We start from the raw sequence: 21,398 nt of genomic DNA, 5'->3' as shown, positions 1-21,398 counted from the left end.
AATTACTTTACTTTGTTAATTACTGATGTGTCTACATGTTTTTAAGAAAACCGCAGTTTTAGAGTAGGGAAGTGTTGACTACTTGCAGAAGATTTGAGGCCATGCAGTTAAAATTTTTGAAAAAGCCTGTAGTCAGAATATCAAGGAAGCAGGAGGCATTTAGACCTTGCACAGTTTCTTTCAAGGTTCAAAGGTTGATGGGATCAAACTATGTCATGCTAACTGCCCGTCAACTCTAGTAATAAGGCACATGCTGAGTCAGTCCATAGTGTTGGGCCTCCACCGTCTAAAAATGGTGGGTACTACATAATTGTCTCATGATCAAAAGGGTTTCCTTTTGTGAACTTAGTTTCTGGGAGTCCTTTTGCACACTTGTGTGCAAAATGCAACCCTGGATCCAGCTTCCAACTACCACTTGTCAACATGTGGCATGTGACCCTTGATATCCTCAGAACAATAAAAACAGAGTTCTGTCCATTGTTCTCTTTCCTCTCCCCTGGACCCTTCTGAATGTCCAGCTTTGCTGTTTTCTCTTTCTCCTGGGATCTTGTCCTGGGCTATAGCTAGGGAGGTCCTCAGCTGCCAGCTGTTTGCCTTAGTATGGCCTGCACAAAGCAGACCACATGGCAGCGAAGGGAAGTCCTACCTTGTTTTAACAGCAGGTACGCCTCAAAGTATACCAGCTGGCTTTTTAAGCAGACAGATGCACAAAAGCAAGTTTGGCTAACTAGAAAGGAACACCCAGTAAACAGCAAAGACAAGAACTACTTCTTGACTTCAGAACCTCATCCCACACAACACACCAAAAGATCTCTCTCATTCTCCCTCCAACACAAACCTTAACTGGGAATACATAGCATAGCATAGCATAATGTTCACAGCTAGGCAGAATAGTTCAGCCTTGTTGATGTACATGTATGGATGTATATGGATTTGCTTCAGTGTTATTCAGTGAGTTTGATTGTTGTGATGTGTTAGCTTATTGTGTAGCCACACCACTAAGCTGATAGTGTTAGTCAGTTCTGCCTAACAAAGACACAAGCTTTTGCATGCAAACCAACCATCCTTTCCTAACCTGGCACCATTTTACACACTCATATATATATCTACACAAACGTGTCTCAGCCATCACATGGCATGTGTCTTTGTCTTCCTCTCAGCCACACATTTGGCTTCTTTTGCACAAACACACACACACACACACACACACACACACACACACACACACACACACACACTCTCCCTATTGTTCCTCAGTTAGGAACCATTAATGTGATTTTGCTATGTTTTAATAAATGTTAATGTTGTACAAGAGCAAATGTTTCCATCTTCTACTCTGCTAGGAACTCCAAAATCCTTCAACTAGCTTTTTCTTTAAGTTTTTTTTTTGGTTAAAGTTATAATGTTAATTATTAACTATAATGCCAAACTTGAATGAGACTGTATCAGTTAAATTGTCTTTTTCTTCTTTTTAAACAAGTGGTGCGGTCGAGATAAACTGCATGCAAAAGTCCTACTCATTAATATACACTACTCACAAAAAGTTAGGGATATTCGGCTTTCAGGTGAAATTTCAGGATGAACCTAAAATGCATTCTAAACTTTCCAGGTGAACGTGTGACCTTCTCTAAACTTTTGAATGCGCATGTCCAACTGTTCAGTGTTTCAGTACTTTTTGCACAAGTTGCTGTTCTCTAACAAGAAGCTTAACAGCAAAATTCACAACAGGTTTGATCCATGAATCGACCAATACATTTCCTGCTTCAGTTAGAATTGGTATTTAAACAGTCCTCCTCATCATGCTGTTCACATTCTGACATCATGAGACCAAGACGATACCTAACAATTGATCAGCAGCACCTCGCCATTGCGAGGCTTCAAACAGGAAGTCCTCAGACGGAGGTGTTCACTGAGCTTAGAGGGTCACAGAGTGTCATCAGGAGGTTGTAACAGTGATACAGAGTGACTGGAAGAGTCACAGAAAGGAGAGGAGTGGACGTCCTTTGGCCACATCCCAATTTATTGAGACACTGAAAATTTTTTGTTGTGGTATACCTACCACTGTTGTTAGATTTTCTTTCAATAAATTGTTTAAGATGAATAAAATTACCATTGCATGCTTCTACTTAAATGCCCTACTTTCATGATATAATATCACTGTAGCATTCACTTTTTACATTTTCCACATATTTCATCTGAAAGTTGAATATCCCAAACTTTTTGTGAGTAGTGTAATTATTGTCTAATGAATTAATAGTAAAGTTAATGTCTCCGATGTAGGTGCAGGTGCTGCTGTCCTCATGGTTGTCAACATGCATGCTAAGATTTCCAACAGTAACTACACAGTCAAAATCTATGTAGATGATAGACAGCAGATCAGATGTCCATCATTCGATTAATCACACATGAAAGGAGACACATTGGTGGATGGATGGACTTCTTTTTCAAACAGGCATAATTCCTGGACCACAAAATAGAGAAGTTTAGTTTAGAAATAACATAGTAATTTATAGCAACTGATGTAATTTGAAAAAGTTTATGGTAAGACAGCGTAACTCCCCTTGCCAGTTAGGTACACTTTGGAAATCTGATGCAATCCAGTTCAATTTCAAATTCAAGTTCAATTAGAAAATAAGCAAGAGAAAATAGTGAGGAACTCAATCAAATAATATAAACCAAAAATAAAATATAAAAATTGAATTAAAATTAAAAAAAGAACCAAAATAATTCATCATACAATTTTGTTGTAATTAATTTTTGTCCTTTAGACTAAGGGTTATAATAATGGACATTAAACTGTAAAATCATGGAATTAATGTTGAATCAATACAAAGCAAGTATATTTGAAGTCAAATACTACTATTTAATAACATCATTTTAACTTGGGGGTGGGGGCTTGCCAAAATGGCCCAGGCAGTGTTGTGCATGCTCAAAAACAAGCTCATGTTTTTGGTGAACGATGAAGTGAATGTATCAATTTGCAACTAATGAGCAATGATAACTCAAGAGAGAGTTAAGGATTTTGTCTTTACTGCTGAACACATTGAGCGTCCAACTAGTCTTGGGAAATATCTGTGAGTGAGTGCTGATTAAAAGAAATCCTTAACAAAGGGTAAGACCACAAGCCAACAGCCACAAAGTTCCTCTACCCACGTCAAAGTCACAGCATTTTGTAAAGAACCTGTTACCTAAATTAAAAAGATTTGAAAAAAAAACATGGAAGGCATGAAGGTGAACTACTTAATTTTTAGAGATTTGTGAATTGTGAGTTAAAAAATTGTGAACTATGAATATGAACTAGTTTGTTTTAATCTGTGTGAATGAAAAATTTAGAACTAGCTCTTGTGAAGTTTGCATATGCACTGGGCCCAAGGCCGTACAATAATGTAAGAGTGCCCCTTCTCATGTGCACTAAAAATGCAACACTGGTAAACCTGGGCACTGTATGTGTTTTAATGATGCTTAGTGTGCTAGTTCTTAACGTGAATATATTTCCAACTTTACTAAAATTGTTGCATCTGTGGATGTGCTGTGGTGTGGGTCTTGGCAATGGCTGTGCAGCGGCAGATGTAGAGGACATAATCTGCTATTTGTTTGGCTTTATTGCTGAAACACATTACTTATGGCAGAAATACACTGTTAGGCATTGAATAATGAAGTATGGGGTTTGGATAAAGTGCAGCAAATAGTGGGAAAATCACAGTGACAGCACAGGAGGTAAACAAAACACAGCTGTAAATTTTTTAAATATCTTAAATCAATTACAAAATTATGGTTCATTTAAGTTAATTTTGACAGCACGGCTAGGTATATTTGGTTAAAATAACATTAAATAAAAAAGGATCTTGTCATCGTGTCATCAATCACTGTTTGTTAGAAACAACAAATAACATGATGAAAAAATTTGCTGCCTGACTTTTCAGCCTTTCTTCATGACCAAATGTTTATAGGTTTTACAGACACTTATCAAACCAACCAATTCCAATGCAAGAAAAACAGGGCCATTCTGCTGCTTTAATATTTTTCCAGGTTCAAATCAGCTGGCCGGCAGGTTTGTGGTTTGAACCTTGAATCTTTCTATGTGGAGTTTGCATGTTCTCCCCTTGTTCTCTTCAGGGTCCTCCCACAGTCCAAAGACATGCAGGTTAATTGGTGATTCTAAATTGCCCGTGGGTGTGGGTGTGAGTGTGCGCATGAATAGTTGTCTATCTCTATGTGTTGGCCCTGCAATTGATTAGTGGCCAGTCCAGGGTGTACCCCGCCTCTTGCCCAGTGTCAGCTGGGATTGGCTCCAGCCCCCCCTCGCGACCCTTGAGGATAACAGGTATAGACAATGGGTGGATATTATCATGTATGCTATCAAAGGGAGCCAACATTTGCTTTAATGGTGTGATGTGTGCTTTTTCTCTGAAAGGATGGACACAGACAAGTCCTTTGTGTCTGTGTGTCTACTGCTATATTTAGGTGTCCTACTTCCATGACCTTGTTCTTTACTCTAGAAAGAAAAAGTCCAATTTCACCTCTCTGGGTATGATATTGGATTAATGTGTATTATATAGTGCATCAAAGCATATAATTATGTTCTCTGCACAGAAAATAAAGTCAAGCTGACAACCTGATAAATGATCGTGACGATGAACACAAGCCTTTAGAATTCACAGCAAGAAATGTAAATGCACAGATTTTGGGAGACAACATCAATATAAATGTGCAGTTAAACAATATCATTCAGTAACAATAGCCAACACTTGTGTATCGGTTTAGTTAGTACTCGATTCTAATGTCCAGTGTCATTTGATTTTCGACATTCCATCTAAGATGCTACAGAGCTTACAGAGCCTTTAGTTGTTGGAACTGCAGCTCTATATGATTTGCAGGAGATGCCCGAACCAAGGTTAAACTGTGTCAGCAGCGATTTTGAGCTGTGCTCCCGTCAATACATTTGTCCAACGTCTAATCTCTGACCAACAAAATGAATTAACTGCTGTTTTCTCTACAGAGAAAACACAGACTTATAAAGCTGCTGACCTGTGCCTCACCATACTTCGCTTGGTGAGCAAAACCAAGTACTATAGTCTAGATGGTACTCTACATCTGCTGGGCTTCTGCTGTGTTATAGAACTATGAGGAGCAATAACAGGAGTTGGAATCCAAATGCATTTCATAGTTTACATCACACTTCAGACCCGTGTTAGTAATGCATTACAACACCTGGCTGAAGAGACAATAAACATGGAGCACAAACATGCAGACTCCCTGCTCGTTGTTTTTGGGAGACACAGGTTAACCAAAAGTACTAATACCCCATTTTCAAAATACTTGACTACAAGTAAAAGTTCTGCATTCTAAACCTGACTAAGATTTAAAAAAACATGTAAGGATGATAGCAACATGTAATTACAATAGTCAATGTGCAGTAAAATGGTCTCTATTAGTGTTTTTGGATTAATATTACCGCAGCATTGATGTCTATGTTGCATTTTGTTGCTGTAGATGTTTAGGTTATGCCTATTTGTACTGTTTTATATACTGTTTGATTGTTTAATCTATAGCAATGCATCATATTATACATGTATTTCTAAAAAGTCAACTTTTTATAGGCTCAGAAATATCTGTTTTCAGCTTTGTGACGATGCATTTTCCAGCTAATCCATGGGGGGGTTTACATAATTTATTAAACTTAAAGAAGTAGGAGAATTTACTCAAGCCACAAAGGAACAGAGAGAATGAAAAAAATGTCTATATTGAGACATAAATCATATTGTGGCATAGTAGCAATATCAAGAAATTATTCATAAGCCATAACAGCCAATAATCAGCAAACAGACTATGAGAAGTGGTGTCCACCAAGGATGTGTGCCTTCCCCTCTGCTCTTCCTCCTTTAAAGCAACAATTGCACCTCAGAAATCTCTTCTCTTAAACTTCTGACTTCAGACTACAACAGACAGTCAGGACTGCAGAAAAGATCACAGATGCCAACTTGCCTGCCATTCTGGAAACTGTCAGGAAACATCACTGTAGATCCATTTACACCCTGGATACAACCTGTTCCAACTTCTCCCCTTTGGTAGGGGCTACAGAGAGCTTCACAAAAAACAATCAGACACAAGTTGCTTTATGTCTCTTACAATCTTGGTATCTTCTCCTGAGCCTTTCTGTGCTTTTCTCATTTCTCAGGTTCCTGTGAATCCTGGTTCTCCTGCTGTGGTTCTCTGGCTTCATGAATCACTGCTGCGGCTACTTTTTTCTAATATTAGTCATGTTATCATTATTCATATATTAACTATTGTTATATTTTTCAATGTTACCATATTGCTAATTATTAGTCATATTCCTATGATCAATGCTATAGTTGCTGTTACTATTTTGGTTTGTTTATACATCGTCAATGTCAATGTCAACTTACCTATAAATTGTAAATGATATATTTACACTTTAAAATACATTGTTTTTTAGCATGTACATATCACTGACATCACTGCCAAATGCAAATCCTGCACGCTGTATATAATGTATGTATGCATTCAATATGCATTTCATTGCAATAGGCCTCACACAAGGGACAGGGAACAAAGGAGCAAGAAACGTACATAATGAAATGTACAGTCGAGTTTTTGTTCTTGCCAATTCCTTTTATCGATATTCCTTTTTGATTGAGGAACGAAAGGTCCAAAAACGAAAAACGGAAGTCACATGGTTTTTGGTTTTATGTCTCCAAACCAAAAACGACAGTCCTAATTTGCTTTTTGCAAATGGGCAGACCGGAGGTGGAAGTGAATTGTAACAAATAATAAGGATAGAATAGCCATTCTATAAAGGTGTAACATTATGCAAGCACATGAAACCTAAAGGATTTAGTCACTATTAGTCACTAATAGTCACTAGTTAGTCACTATTCCCACAGTGTTTCAAGTGATGAATTATGAATGCCTTTTAAAAACGCTGTCAAGTGTTATTCAAATGACAACTACCATCTGAAGTTCCATACAAGCCAGCTGTCGCCTGGCGTCATTTAAACGCCTGGTCCTTTCGGCAGCCTGGCTCTATAGTGTAATGGGTAAGACAACTACCTCACATGTTGATTTTAGGCTCAAAACCCACTTGAGGTCTGACTTTGACAATGTGATAATGATAACATTTTCAATCTTTTCCACATTTATGTTACTGAAAATATTCAATCAATTTATATGATTAAAAGAAACAAACAGTCTATCACAAGTTTGGACTTTTAAGAATTTTATTGGCAATAACCTTTAAACAAACAAACAAGAAAAAACTCGAAGGGAAGATGTTTTTCAGTAACGGTGACTGTCTCCTGAAGAACACGTGCATCAACTCCTTTGTGAGAAGGGAGGGAACCCAGTTTTCCCAGGGTGCCTTGAACACAGCAGAGTGGTAACACAACTAATCAGAGAGGCACAATAGGGGAAAGGAGACGTGGTTGTGCTGTGGTTGGACCTCGCCAAGGCATATACAGTTGCAAGAAAAAGTATGTTAACCCTTTGGGATTACTTGGATTTCTGCATAAATTGGTCATAAAATATGTTCTGATCTTCATCTAAGTCACATCACTAAACAAACACAGTCTGCTTAAATTAATACCGCACCAAAAATTACAAGTTTTCATGTTTTTATTGAACACAACATGTAAACATTCACAGTGCAGGGTGGAAAAAGTATGTGAACCTTTGGATTTAATAACTGGTTGACCCTCCTTTGGCAACAATAACCTCAACCAAACGTTTCCTGTAGTTGCAGATTAGACCTGCACAACGGTCAGGAGGAATTTTGGACCATTCCTCTGTACAAAACTGTTTCAGTTCAGCAATATTCTTGGGATGTCTGGTATGAATCGCTCTCTTGAGGTCATGCCACAGCATCTCAATCGGGTTGAGGTCAGGACTCTGACTGGGCCACTCCAGAAGGCGTATTTTCTTCTGTTGAAGCCATTCTGTTGTTGATTTACTTCTATGCTTTGGGTCGTTGTCCTGTTGCATCACCCATCCTCTGTTGAGCTTCAGTTGGCGGACAGATGGTCTTAAGTTTTCCTGCAAAATGTCTTGATAAACTTGGGAATTCATTTTTCCTTCGATGACAGCAATCCGTCCAGGCCCTGAGGCAGCAAAGCAGCCCCAAACCATGATGCCCCCTCCACCATATTTCACAGTTGGGATGAGGTTTTGATGTTGGTGTGCTGTGCATTTTTTTCTCCACACATAGCATTGTGTGTTCCTTCCAAACAACTCAATTTTGGTTTCATCTGTCCACAGAATATTTTGCCAGTAGTGCTGTGGAACATCCAGGTGCTCTTTTGCAAACTTCAAACGTGCAGCAATGTTTTTTTTGGACAGCAATGGCTTCCTCCGTGGTGTCCTCCCATGAAATCCATTCTTGTTTAATGTTTTACTTATTGTAGATTAGTCAACAATAATGTTAGCATGTGCCAGAGATTTCTGTAAGTCTTTAGCTGACACTCTAGGATTCTTCACCTCATTGAGCATTCTGCGCTGTGCTCTCACAGTCATCTTTACAGGACGACCACACCTAGGGAGAGTAGCAACAGTGCTGAACTTTCTCCATTTGTAGACAGTCTGTCTTACTGTGGACACATGGACATCAAGGCTTTTAGAGATACTTTTGTAACCCTTTCTAGCTTCATGCAAGTCAACAGTTCTTAATCGTAGATCTTCTGAGAGCTCTTTTGTGTGAGGCACGGTTCACGTCAGGCAATGCCTCTTGAGAACAGCAAACTCAAAACTGGTGTGTGTTTTTTATAGGGCAGGGCAGCTTTAACCAACACATCCAATCTCATCACATTGATTGGACTCCAGGTTGGCTGACTCCTGGCTCCAATTAGCTCTTGGAGAAGCCATTAGCCTAGGGGTTCATATACTTTTTCCACCCTGCACTGTGAATATTTACATGTTGTGTTCAATAAAAACATGAACACTTATAATTTTCTGTGCAGTATTAGTTTAAGCAGACTGTGTTTGTCTAGTGATGTGACTTAGATGAAGATCAGAACATATTTTATGACCAATTTATGCAGAAATCCAAGTAATCCCAAAGGGTTCACATACTTTTTCTTGCAACTGTAGCTCCTCTCCACACAAACTGGTGGAGACAGCTCCATGTCCAGAGCAAGATTAAGAATCTCATAATGGATTATTATAACAATTTCAATCTGAGATTCACATCTGGGACCATCATTTCCCGAACAAAAGTAAGTACTTCATAATGGTTTATTATAACAGTTTCAATCTGGGATTTACATCTGGGACTATCACATCTGAGTGGCATCAGCTGGAGAGGGAATTGTCACAGGATGCACCATCTCAGTTATCCTCTTCTACCTGGTTATGAACATGCTAATCATGTCAGCCAAGATGGAGTGCCGAGGCCCAATAACCAAGTCTGGGGCCGAGCAACCCCCCATTTGAGCTCTCATCAATGACATGACTGTAATAACCTCATCAGTTCCAGGAAGCAGATGGATCTTTCAGTGCTTGGAGAGATAACTTGGGCTAGGATGTGTTTCAAGCCAGCAAAATCCAGGTCATTTGGTTCTGAAGAGACCGGTTCCACCTCTCACACAGAGGTACATGAATCCCATTGGTCACTAAAAAACCTGTAAAGAACCTTAGAAAAATCTTTGACTCCATGCTAAAAGATGTTGCTTCCATCAAGACAGGAAACAAAGAACTGGAAGGGTGGTTGACAGCCAGGTCTAACAGGAAAATTTAAAGGCTGCGTATACCAGCAAGGTATACTACCAAGAGTGTTATGGCCTCTGCTGGTGTATGAATTCTCACTGTCCACTCTGGAGCGGCTTGAGAGAAGAATCAGCTGTCACCTCTAAAAGTGGTTGGGGTTGCCAAGGAGCTTGAGCAGCATCATCCCTATATGTTAACAGGAACAAGCTGAGCCTCCCCATCAGCAGCCTTAGCAAGGAGTTCATGGTAATCCGTGCAAGGGAGGTACACCAATACAGGGAATCTATTGACCTGACCAAAACCCCAACCAAGAGCCCAGGAGGACCTCCCTGGACCTGGGAAAGCAGCTCAGATTCCTGGAAAGCATCATGGAGACCTGCAGACCAGACATCGTGGTGTATTGAAACATCCAAGCAGGTGGTCTTGCTGGAGCTCACAGTACCTAGGAAGGAGTGGATGGAGGAGGCCAGCAAGAGGAAGAAGCTGAAATATACTGAGTGAAGAAATGCCACAGAAGGGGATGGCGTGCTCGGTGCCTGTAGGAGGGAGGGGCTTTGCATTGTGCAAAACCTACAGTCTTCGGGGCATCACTGGAGCACGCAAAAGACAAGTCATTAGCAGATCCTCAGAGGCTCCAAAAAAGGCTTCAAGATGGCTGTGGATCACAAGGGACAAGCTGTGGTCTAATGCTTCTTGGGCACAGGCGGGGAACTGATCACTCCCCATCGGGTCGCCTGGGTGAAGGGGTCTACAATTTAAAGACTCAAAAAACCCCAAGACCCCAGGTACTATCACTGATGATGTGCATTACTAGATGTATGTTGAGACCATGAGTATAAATCTCAATTACACTGCAGTTAGATTTATGCATATTCAATAATTTTACAAATTGGTCTTCAGTGCAGGTTAACAGCATTCACAACATAGAGAAATTAGATTAAATCAAATGTTTTATCTGTAGTCTATCTGTAATATATGTAGGTGTGTGGTCTTCATAGCTATGAATATTGAATGTTTTCAACCTAACTTTTCAACCCAATATTTTCCAAACAGTAACCAGTAAGTACAAAAGTTGTTTAAACGTTAAATTCAAAGTTTTGAGCCACTGTCTCACTGTCTATTTAGACACACTGAGTCTTTTCTTTTTTGTTTAAAGTTTATTGACAACAAAAAATTCAAAATAAAATTCTTAAAATTCAATGATCGGACAGCGCTTTTACATTACATCTTCATTCACTCATTCACACATCATTCATGCAGGAGGAATCTAAGTTGGAGGAGGCTAGTTTTTCACACACATTCAACACTGAAGCAATGCTTCAGGACCAAGTTGGGGCTCAGTGTCTTGGCCAAGTACACTTCGACTGACTTAGAGGAGCCGGGGATCGAACCATCAACCTTCAACGACCAGGCGTTCAAATGACAGCAACCGGCATGTTTGTAACACCAGACAGTAGTTGTCGTTTAAATAACACGTAACAGTGTTTCTAAACACAGAGGGGCTGACCATAATTACTTTAAACACCGTGGGAATTGTGACTAATTGTGGCCCTTTAGGTTTCATGTGCTTGCATAATGTTACATTTTTATTTTGAATTTGTCACAATTCACATTTGTATCAAACTGTGAATAACAAATCAAAATCAGATTAAAAAAATCTTAATAACAAAAGAGAAACAATACTTACAGCAATTAGTGACCGCAAAGCTGTTGGCCACTTCCAGGTTATCAATGTGTGGAGTCAGTCTGAAATCTGCCATGCCAAACTGAACCATGCCAACTCTGAATGCACTGTACTCCTGATCCGCACCCCTGGGGAATAAACCACCTGAGACAGACACACAGACAGAGGGACCATGGTGAGACACACAAGACAACAGCAGAATTTTACAATATATATTATATGAACGTGATTACACAGAAAATCTAAATATTTTTAGTACATCAACTGTAAATACTGTTATACTATACACCTTAATCAAGTGATATCACAGTTGTCTTCCATTTTCTTATGCTACTCATCCCTAGAATCGATAACAGCCCATTCAACATAATTACTTTCATAATTGCCAGCACTGGGAGCACTTACGACCATTTGCAGTTTAATTTAAACCACCAAGAACTATCATATGCTGGGGTGACATATGCAGTCAGAAGGTGAGCTATACATTTTTCACAGAAATAAATGGCATTTTAATATCAAATACATTTGAAGGCATAAAAAAAATAATTTATTGTAGACACTGTTTCACAAAGTATAAAAAGTTTCCCCTAACTCAAAAAAATCACAAAACCTGCATGATTTCTGAAGGGATTCTGGTGTTTATTGTCATTAGTGTTTACTTATCACAGACATTACTTCAGCAAAATGTCTTCTGTTACCACTGACCAGTCTCTCACATCTGCCTTTGGGGATTTCTGTCCCCTCCTCCTTGCAGAACTCAGCCAGTTGAGAGAGGATGGAGGGACATCTGACATGCACTGCGTGATACAACTCTAGCCCCAACATTTCTATTGGACTGAGGTCTAGACTTTGACTAGGACAATCCAGAGTATCAATCCTCTTTCTTTTAAGCCATCTCTTGGTAGTTTTGCTGGAATGCTTTGGGTTGTTGTCTTGTTGCATAACGCATTTTCGGCTCAGCTTCAACTCTCTGACTGTTGGCAGGAGATTCTAAGCAAGAATTTGTTGAGAATTCATGTTTCCCTGGATAATATGGAGTTGTCCAAGTCAGGAGGCAGAAAAGCAGCCCCAGCACTTAACATTTCCACCACCATGTTTTTGCTTTGGCTTTCTCTAAACATGGCAGTTTTGATTCTGACCATATAATTCTATTTTGGACTCATCTGTCCAGAGAATGGACTTCGAGAAGGCCTCTGGTTTTTCCAAGTGGTCTCTGGCAACGTTGAAACAGGCGGCTTTGTTCCTTTTTTGAGAACAGGGGCTTCCTTCTAGCAACACTCCCATGAATGTCATGTCTATTCAATTTCAGTATGGAGTGTAGACATGTACATTTACCCCAGATGGTGCCAGAGGGGTCTGTGACACTCTGGAGTTTATTTGAAGGTTGGCCTCTACCTGATTTATTATTTTCCTGGTGCTTCTTGATGATAGTTTTGATGGCCATCTACTTCTAGGCAGCAGTCATGTTGAATGCCCTCCATTTGTAAATTATTTATCTTACAGTGGATGGATAGAGCTAGAATCTTTTGGAGATGGTCTTCTAGCTTTCCCCAGACTGATGGGCTGTCACCACCTTCTTCCCTTAGATATCTACTTTCCTCTTAGCATCGTTTTATCTGTGTGGGTAGACCTTGGCAAATAATGGTTTGGCTGGTTTTCTCTCTCAGTGTCATTGTTGCCCACCCCCTTTCCTAAGGATGTATTATTTGATTGGTCTGTTTAATCGATTAACTAAGCACCCCAATGTGAGTCACCTAAAGGTGGTACCTACTTGACTTTAAAAATGCAGCAGGAGGTTCACTTACTTTCACTTACAGTGTGTCCTTGTGCTATGGATGACCACTATGCTAATCTTAGCCCCTCCCAAATTGATTATCTGGTTGATAGTGCTGCAGGCTCACTGCTAATGACACTACACTCTGTCGCCCCTCTAAAAAAGAAGATAATTAAAGAAAAGACAAGCTCCCTGGTATAATTCCCAGACTCGCGAGCTTAAGCAATGTTCGCGGAAACTTGAAAGGATATGGCGTGCCACCAATTGGCCGCTTAATCTGGAAAGACAGTCTGAAAACCTATAGAAAGGCCCTCTGTAATGCCAGAGCTGCCTATTACTCCTCACTGATAGAAGAAAGGCTGACAAAAAGCCAGAACTCCATTGATCCTTGTGTTCCTTTAGAGCTCAGTAGCAACGACTTCATGAGCTTCTTTAATGATAAAATTCTAACTATTAGAGACACCTCCTGCCCTCAACAGGGTCTGATTCAACTTCAAACTTAGGAATCATGGAAACAGCTGCTAGACCTGATGTGCATTTGGACTGTTTTTCTCCAATTGATCTTCCTGAATCGGTTTCAATAATCTCCTCATCCAAACTGTCAACATGTCTCCTAGACCCCATTCCTATTGGGCTTTAGATTAGGGGCATGACTTTAAGGAAGTCATGCCCCTAATCAGCATGTCCTTACTGGATATGATCAATCAGTCTACACTTCTTGTTTATTTCAGTTACACTTCTTGTTTATTTCAGGGAACTTTGTAAAGCACTGTGAGACAACTCTGTTGTGTTATTGGGCTATACAAATTGAATTGAATTGAATTGAATTGAATTGAACTGAATTGAATTGAATTGAATTGAATTGAACTGAATTGAACTGAATTGAATTGAATTGAATTGAATTGAATTGAATTGAATTCTTTACTAACAGGCTACGTACCACAGTCCTTCAAAGTAGCAGTAATTAAACCTCTCCTGAAAAAGCCAACTCTTGATTCAGGTGTATTTGTTAGGATCCTGTTGTTTTCCCCTGTTTTCCCTGTCCTTTTCCCTCATGTGTGTTTGTCTCCCTCTATCTGTAACCGGAGCGGAGTCCAGGAGGTTACTCACGGTCATTCCACCCACACACCTGCAAACATCCCACACCTGTTCCCGATTGGCAATCAAGCCGCCCACGCCTTCCCTGCCTATTTAACCCAGCTCTGTTCATTCCCTCACTGCCAGATTGTCCGTTTCCGATGGTGCACTTCAGGCTCTCGATCCAGCAGTTCCTTGCTACGGTAGATATTCTTGCTCCTCGTCTCTGCTCCGGTTTTGTCTCCCTCTCCCGTCAGCTACCCTGGTCTCTGTCCCGGTCCTGCTCCCTGCCTCTCCACCCTGTCTACCCTGGTCTCCATTCCAGCCCTGCTACCTGCACCTCCAGCCTGCTTCCCCAGGTCTTCACTCCGGCCCTCTCCCCCACACTACGCCTGTCTGCTTCCCCTGATCTCCACTGCGGCCCTGGTTCCCGCAACACCAGCCTGTTCCCCCTGGTCTCCACTCCGGCCCTGTTCCCCGCTACACCAGCCTGCTTCCCCTGGTCCCTTCCCCGTTCATGCTCCATTTGTGTTTCTGTTAAACCTGATTGTCTTCAAACTAATCGTGTTCTGTGTCTGCATTGTGGGTTCTGCCAGTCCGTTCTGCTTAACAGTATTATCAATAACGCTGTTGTGAATTGGCGCTATATAAATAAAAATTGATTGTTAGCCAACTATAGCCCTTTATCTGACCTTCCCTTTCTCTCCAAGATGCTGGAGAAAGGTGTAGCTAATCAGCTGTGTAATTTTCTAAATTCTAATAGTCTATTTGAGGATTTTCAGTCAGGTTTTAGAGTGAACCATAGCACAGAGACAGCACTGCTGAAGGTTACAAATGACTTCCTTATGGCATCAGACAGAGGACTTCTGTCTGTACTGGTCTTGTTAGACTTGAGTGCTGCTTTTGATACCATTGACCATCACATCTTATTACAGAGACTGGAACAGTTCATTGGCATAAAAGGAACTGCATTAAGCTGGTTTAAGTCCTATTTATCAGATCGATTTCAGTTTGTACATGTTCACAATACGTTCTCTGTCCACACTAAAGTTAGACATAGAGTTCCACAAGGTTCAGTGCTTGGACTGATACCATTTACCTTATATATGCTTCCTCTGGGTAATATTTTCAGAAAGCACTCCATTAATTTCCACTGTTATGCAGATGATACACAATTATATTTATCAATAAAGCCAGATGAATCCAATCAGTTGGCTAAACTTCAAGTCTGCCTTAAGGACAAAGTCCTGGATGAGCAGCAACTTTCTGCTGCTAAACTCAGATAAAACTGAAGTTATTTTGCTCGGCCCCAGACACATTTTCTAACAATATAACTACCCTGGATGGCATTACTCTGGCCTCCAGCTCCACTGTGCTGTCTGGGAGTCTTATTTGATCAAGATCTGTCCTTTAACTCCCACATTAAACAGATTTCTCTGCCTTTTTCCGTCTACTTAATATTGTTAAAATCAGGCCCATCTTGTCTATAGATAATGCAGAAAAATTAGTCCATGCATTTGTCACTTCTAGGTTGGACCATTGCAACTCGTTATTAGCAGGCTGCCCCAATAAGTCGTTAAAGACTCTCCAGCTGGTTCAGAACGCTGCTGCTCGTGTTCTAACGAGAACTAAAAGAAGAGACCATATTTCTTCTGTACTGGCTTCTCTTCATTGGCTTCCAATAAAATCTAGAATAGAGTTTAAAATCCTTCTCCTTACCTACAAAGCTCTTAATGGTCAGGCTCCATCATATCTTAAAGAACTCATAGTACCATACTACCCCACTAGAGCACTGTGCTCCCAGAATGCAGGCCTACTGGTGGTTCCCAAAGTCTCCAAACGTAGTGCAGGTGACAGAGCTTTCAGCTATCAGGCTCCTCTCCTGTGGAACCTCCTTCCAGTTTGGTTTCGGGGGGCAGACACCCTCTCTACATTTAAGAGTAGACTAAAAACCGTCCTTTTTGATAAGGCATATAGTTTAGGGCAGGCTCAGGCCTTGGAGCAGCCCCTAGTTATGCTGATATAGGCTTAGACTGCCAGGGGACTCCTATGATGGACTGGGATCCTCTATCCTCTTCCTCTCCATCATTATGTCTCATGTCCGCTTAATGTCTGTTACTAACTTGCTATCTTCCCCGGAGCCTTTCCGTGCTTTTCTCATCTCTGAGGTTCCTGTGGATCCTGGTCCTGGTCCTGCTGCTGTGGTTCTCTGGCTTCATGAATCACTGATGCCACTCGTCATGTTTTTCAATATTACCATATTGCTAATTTATTAGTCACACTCCTGTTGTTAGTGCTATAGCTGCTGTTAGTATGTTGGTTGCTGTTTGTGTTGTCTCTCTCTCTGTCTCTCTGTCCAACCTCCACCCAACACGGACCCTGACAGAAGCCGCCCACATTGAGCCTGGGTCTGTTTGAGGTTTCTTCCCGTTAAGGGGGAGTTTTTCCTGCCACTGTTGCTCAATATAATATCTGATGCTGCTCACGTGGGAATTCCTGAATCCTTAATTTTGAATTCCTGAATCGTTGGGTCTCTCTCTAATTAAAGAGTTTGGTCTAGACCTGCTCTTTATGTAAAGCGTCTTGAGATAACGCTGTTGTGAATTGGCGCTATATAAATAAAGATTGATTGATTGATTGACAATTCCCTCTAAACGTACATGTACAAACAAACAAAACTGACATTTCATATATAAAAAACTGGTAACAATAAAATAAACAAATCATGATAAAACAACCTCTAAACTGGTCAAGAGGTTCGCATACTTTCGAGCAGCACTGTAAATTAATTTGCCTTCTGCTATTCTTTCAAAAACGTTAAGTCCCACTTTCCACAAGCCACAACATGTCAGTCACACTAGGGATGTCTATGACTGAAAGAAATCTGATCAAACCATGATCGCATTTAATACTGTGGCTTCTACCTCCGCAATGGTGGAGTGGTACGGTGGTAGAGTGGGTTGTCCCTCAATCAGAAGGTCGGGGGTTCGATCCCCAGCTCTTATGGGTCAGCATGTTGAAGTGTCCTTGGGCAAGACACTGAAGCAGCTTCAGTGTGTGAATGAGTATGAAAGAATAGTCTCCTCCAAATTAGATTCCTCCTGTATGAATGATGTGTGAATGGATGAATGATGATGTCATGTAAAAGCACTTTGAGTAGTTGAAATAACTAGAAAGGTGCTATACAAATACAGACCATTTACAACTACAAGCCATTTTTATGCCATTTTAATTGACTTTAGCCTGACTTGTGGTTGCTAACTAACGTTAGCTTTACACATTCCAGATGAATGCTGCGAAGATTAAAATTATAAGAAGTTGCCATATTAACATGAACATGACTATTTCCTTCTAACAGACACAACTATTATTTCAGTAACTATTATACTGCAAGCGGAGCTGATCTAAATAATATATCTTCTGCTTATAGCATGAATTTTTCTGTAGCTGCACCCACATGTTTATACTTCTTTCACATACCGGAGAGACTCACATTGACAATATATCCGCTGGACTCCATCACACATACACACAGGTTTTGGTCACACACACAGGTTACCCACCATATAACACACAGATGCAATCAGATTATAGTTGTGCAAACCAGAGGTGGAAGAAGTATTAAGGTCCATTAGTTACGCAAAAGTACAAACTCCCCTCTCCAGTACAAGTAAAAGTTCTGCATTAAAACCTTGCGCCATATGAGGGTAGCATCTAGTAGCATTGACTCCCCTCTCTGCACTAATTGATTGTGGAGCTGTTGAGAGCTTCACTGACCACAATGTGGCCAAGCAGATGTGTATAGAGACTGTGGCCCTTGACTCTCGCCCAGAGGCTAAGATCCTCAATGGTTTACTGCTAGCACGGGTTGATCACAAGACAGTCCCTTTTCGCCTCTGGCTATCTGGAAACCATCATGAGGAAATCAGTTTCCATCCTAGACTAGTCCTCACATCATTCAGGTGCTTTGCCATCTCTGGTGAAAAATCCATAATCCACACATTGACTGGATAACCACTAAGATTTCCTCTTGGAGCACTGGGGCACTTTCATGACCTGGACCCAGTTTTCAGAACACACCATGCCTTATCTCTGTCACCTCATCATCCTTGTCATTGTGTCATAGATCTCCCACCCGGTCCACCTCTCCCCTCTACTCAGCTTTACAATCTCACTCAACCCAAGCAGGAGACCATGGAGATATACATTCGGGACTTCCTAGCTGCAGGTATCATCAGACCCTCTTCATCTTCAGTGGTTGTCGGTTTCTTCTTTGTGGAAAAAAAGATAAGACTTTGAGACCATGTATTGGTTATTGCAGCCTAGATAACATCAGGGTCAAAACCAAGTATCCACTTCCTCTTATCATCTCTGCTTTTGCCTCTCTCCAATGAGCCTAAACCTAACCTAGCCTAGCTCTGGCCTTCTTCTTCTGCCCGTCCCCAGTTGACCATGGAACCACATTGCCATGGACTTTGTCAAAGGTCTCCCTCCGTCTGAAGGTAACACAGGCATCCTTACCATTGTTGATCATTTTTCCATGGCTGCCCTCTTCCTTGATCTGCTGACACTTCTGCTGGGGAGATCACCCACCACTTTCATTTCTTATGTCATCTGCCTCCACGGTACACCTTCCGACATAGTCTCTGACAGAGGTCCTCTCAAGTCTGGAAAGCATTATGCACAGCCCTGGGAGCCACAGTAAACCTTTCTTCTGGATACCATCCCCAAACAAACAGTCAAACTGAGCGGGCCAATCAGGAATTGCCCAGTCCTCTGTGCCTCTTGACCCTGTCAGTCATGTTCCAGCCTTCTGTTGATGAACTTGTCTACCTGTATGTTTGCCTCCTCATTCCTTTGTCCTACAGAAGACCCATCTCCTGACCCCAGACTTCTTGCCCAGCCTGCTTTTTCTGTCCACCGTTCCCTCAGACTCCCCTGCCACAACTCCCAGTTCCAGCTTCACCACCTGGAAACTCCCTCAACCAACCCCCAGACTCTGAACTGCAATAATCTCCCTAAAACTTCACCCACTGCCTCTGTGTGTGCATTTCTGTCCTCTAGCTCAGCCTTGACACATTCCTGGCATACAGCTTGACATCTTGTCATCCATGCGGAGGAGGTGACTTGCTCCACTTCAGAACCTGTATCGGTAGCCACTTTTGCGATGATCTCGCTGAGGAGGTTCAGGCCTATGCAGGTGTACATATATATACATCCCCCAAACAGTACATGTGCTCCTAAACACAAAGTACTAATAATTAAAGCTGCAAGCAGCAATGAGCACACGCACGTCGGGGTGTGCGGTGGCTGTGTCCCGTTGCCCGACGGCGACCTTTCCATGTGCCTCAGAATTTTCACGCGATTTTGACAGTGCATGAAGGAGTTACATGTCACTTCCTGTGTCCCCTATTAGGCGGTAGAGAACAGCCACTTATCATGTCCTATATACCAGTAAATGAAGTGACAACTACACCATGAAAATTTCATGCAAATCAAATGATGATTACCACAGAAGTCTTACTTCCTGTTGCCAGTAGGTGGCGCAATGAATGTGGTCGCTAATTGGCATGTAGATGTCTTCAGGCCGGGACTCTTATTAAGCATGAGAAGTTTGACACAGATTAGATAATGTACACTGAAGATGACAGTGCATCATCCATATCTTGGGAATGTTTTGACCAAATTTGAAGTGGCTGTGGTTAACCTGCTGGGATTGATACTCAGAGAATAGAACATATATAGGTGAAACGTAGCATGGGGGCTGGTTCGTCGAAGTTTAGTTTGGTGAAAACTCAAGCTTTTGATAACTTTTCATTGTTAAGGCCTTTTCTACCAGCTGACCAAGTTTGAAGTGGATCGGTTCAACCCCCTCACACTAGTTCATTCATTTGTTATCCCTGTGAATCCCCAAAAATGCACAAAAAATGCAATATGGCCGACTTCCTGTTGGGTTTAGGTCATTGCTTCCAGAGACTTTTTATCTTGAAGAGATACATGTTATAGATATGTTATAGAGATACAGGCTGCTACGGATGTTCTACCAATCAGTGGTGGCCAGTGTCATTTTCTTTGCCGTTGTGTGCTGGGGGGGTGGCATCAGGAGCTGTGGCACTAACAAACTGAACAAGCTTGTTAGGAAGGCCAGCTCTGTGGTGGGGATGGTACTGGACAGTGTGGAGGCAGTGACGAAGAAGAGGATGAGAGGAAAGCTGAAGGCCTCCATGGACAATCCTTCTCATCCCCTCCATGCCGAGCTGAGGAAACTCAGGAGCATGTTCAGCCACAGATTCCTCCAACCAAGAGCCTCTAAGCGACTGGGCGGCTCTTTCATACCATCAACCATCAGATTGCACAACACCACAGCACCTCCTGACTGCAGAGATTGTTATCATGGTTCATCATAACCACCAATAGCTTTGCCATTTTGCACACATCTGGACTACCTTGTACATTTCTAATTTGTATTTTTTTGTACATTTGCATTATATTTTGTATATTTGTATTTTTATTTTTATTTTTCAATTTTTATTTTTTTATCTCCTTTTCTTTCACTGGATTCTCACTACTATCTTAGATTCTGATGTAGCTGTTGTGAAATGGGAATTTCCCCCTTGGGGGATGAATAAAGTTGCATCTTATCTTATCTTATCTTATGCACCTACCAAATTTCGTACATGTACATAAAACGCAGGTCCCGGGCTTGAATTTTGGGGGCGCTTTGGAGCCATTTTGCCACACCCATTTGCGAGACCCATAAAATATGTAATGTTTCGCCACGACTGATGCATATGCAAAGTTTCATGAGTTTTCGAGTATGTTTAGGCCCTCAAAATTGCAATTAATTTCGGAGAAGGAGAAGAAGAAGAATTCCTTGCATTTCAATAGGGACCTCGCAACGCTTGTTGCTCGGGCCCTGAATATAAGCCACTGAAAACAGGGGGTGCTTCTGCCTTTGTAATCTGCATGTATCACTGCATTTTATGTGCACTGTTCTCTTTATTTCCTCTGGTCATCACATACCTCTGGCCCCTTTACCTCCAAGCAACATCTCTGAGCCTATTTGATAATGGGTCAGGTAAGGGCCTGATTTGAATTAACATAATTCAGGGTAACAGGTTGATTCTGGTACTAAGCTTTGGGGATGTG

The 21,398-nt window shown here is 41.3% G+C and overlaps 1 protein-coding gene across 2 annotated transcripts in view; it reads right to left on the bottom strand.

The window, feature by feature from the left end:
- The window catches only part of LOC139199332 (glutamate receptor 2-like), a 90,789-nt gene that overhangs the window by 57,861 nt on the left and 11,530 nt on the right, over positions 1-21,398 (bottom strand). Inside the window, exon 2 of one of the 2 annotated variants that reach the window (XM_070828384.1) lies at positions 11,402-11,542. In XM_070828384.1, the coding sequence (XP_070684485.1) occupies positions 11,402-11,542 (141 nt within the window). Of the gene's footprint in view, positions 1-11,401; positions 11,543-21,398 lie in introns of those variants that run through there. The other variant, XM_070828385.1, reaches the window with a different exon arrangement.

Source organism: Pempheris klunzingeri, chromosome 3 (genome assembly GCF_042242105.1).
Source record: "Pempheris klunzingeri isolate RE-2024b chromosome 3, fPemKlu1.hap1, whole genome shotgun sequence".
Taxonomy (NCBI): Eukaryota; Metazoa; Chordata; class Actinopteri; order Acropomatiformes; family Pempheridae; genus Pempheris; species Pempheris klunzingeri.
Note: the sequence above shows the minus strand (reverse complement) of the source record. Positions and strands in the feature narration are given on the sequence as shown.